The sequence below is a fragment of the Austrofundulus limnaeus genome, unplaced genomic scaffold (assembly GCF_001266775.1).
Source record: "Austrofundulus limnaeus strain Quisiro unplaced genomic scaffold, Austrofundulus_limnaeus-1.0 Scaffold2397, whole genome shotgun sequence".
In the NCBI taxonomy this organism is placed as follows: domain Eukaryota; kingdom Metazoa; phylum Chordata; class Actinopteri; order Cyprinodontiformes; family Rivulidae; genus Austrofundulus; species Austrofundulus limnaeus.
In genome coordinates, this window is record NW_013954799.1 from 18,390 (window position 1) to 20,106 (window position 1,717).

At 49.8% G+C, this 1,717-nt stretch overlaps 1 protein-coding gene across 1 annotated transcript in view; it reads left to right on the forward strand.

The window, feature by feature from the left end:
* The window catches only part of LOC106510919 (uncharacterized), a 6,640-nt gene that overhangs the window by 1,580 nt on the left and 3,343 nt on the right, over positions 1–1,717 (forward strand). Inside the window, exons 2-4 of the mRNA XM_013999654.1 lie at positions 319–589; positions 681–742; positions 1,209–1,433. Of these exons, the coding sequence (XP_013855108.1) occupies positions 319–589; positions 681–742; positions 1,209–1,433 (558 nt within the window). The remainder of the gene's footprint in view (positions 1–318; positions 590–680; positions 743–1,208; positions 1,434–1,717) is intronic.

A 1,717-nucleotide genomic window follows, 5' to 3' on the forward strand; every position in this document is an offset into this window, starting at 1 on the left:
ACTTCCTGTTACTTCCTCTCACTTCCTGTCACTTCCTGTTACTTCCTGTCACTTCCTGTTACTTCCTGTCACTTCCTGTCACTTCCTGTTACTTCCTGTCTCCTGGTCGAACTGCAGAGGGTTAATTTATAAAGTCTTACAGTCTGTGGAGGTGAGATGATCCAGAAGTTCAGTCATCTTATCTTCATAATCTGCTCTAATCTGTTCAGACCTGCTCCCACAGTGTGTCTCAGGTGGTCCTGGTCTCTGTGGTCCTGGTCTGTGTGGTCCTGGTCTCTGTGGTCCTGGTCTCATGGACTCCTCCATGTTCTCCTGCAGGCCGGCCCCTGAGGACCCCCAGGGTCTACGTGGCGGTCCACAGCGATGCCGTGCTGCCGTGCGGTGCCATCATGGAGCCGGTGCCGCTGACTCGTGTGGTTCTGCTGGAGTGGCTGGGCCTGAGCGGGTCAGAACCGACTCTGTACGTCCTGGTGGACGGGAAGAAGAAGACCAAGGACCAGGCAGAGACCTACAGGGACCGGACGTCCCTGAAGGACGACGGCTCTCTGACGCTGCAGGACGTCCAGCTGAGCGACACCGGAGACTACAGGTGAGTCCAGGTTCTGGTTCTGGTTCTGTTTGAGGTCTTCTGTGACCCGGGAAAGAACTCACACAGGTTCTGGTCTCTGGTCCTGATCCAGGTGTGTCTTTCAAATGGGAACTGGTTCCAGACGAGTGGAGGCTAACGTGGCTCTGGTTGTAGGTGAGGACAACCTGACTGACCAGGTTTACACCTGTCACCCTGAAGGTCAGACTGTGTAGTGAGCTCTGCAGGACTCACCCTGAAGGTCAGACTGTGTAGTGAGCTCTGCAGGACTCACCCTGAAGGTCAGACTGTGCAGTGAGCTGTACAGGCCTCAGCCAGCAGGTCAAAGGTCACGGTACAACTTAGGTTAAAGAACTTGTGGACCAGAGCACAGATTACCCAGAATGCCCTGCAGCTGTGATGGAGAACATGTTTCACTCTGAGGATTCAGTAAAAATAAAACTTTATCAAATTAAACTTTATTTTTGTAAAAACTGACTCAGATCAGTTCAGGTTAAAATCCTCTGAAAGCTTCAGATCTGATTCTGCTGCTTTTCAAAATAAAGTGTTTGTCATTGCTGTTATAATTGTTGTTGTTGTTATAATTGTTGTGTTGTTGTTGTTGTTGTTGTTGTGTGTGCAGTCCAGCTGTCTGAGCCCAGCCTGAAGGTCCACCGGTCCAGAACCAACCAGCTGGAGTTGGAGTGTGAGTCCAGCAGCTGGGGTCTGCAGCTGACYGTCTCACTTCTGGATGCACAGGGAGGAGTCCTCACGGACCGGACCGGGTCCGGGTCCGGGTCTGAGTCTGGGTCTGAGGCCGAGGTCGGGCCTGTGGTGTCGGTCCGGGTCAGAGTGGCACCAGCTGAAGGTAACCAGCTGTTTGTGTGTTTGTTTGTTTGTTTACATTGTCTGAAACAGATGTTGTGGTTCAGAACATCTTAGATGTTTGGAATAAAGTTAAAAAAGCAGAAATAACAACTGAAGGTTTATAAACAATAAAACTGATGAAGGTGGTAAAAAACAGTGAATATCTTACCTGCTGTAGATGACCTTTGACCTCAGGTGGTAAAAAACAGTGAATATCTTACCTGTTGTAGATGACCTTTGACCTCAGGTGGTAAAAAACAGTGAATATCTTACCTGTTGTAGATG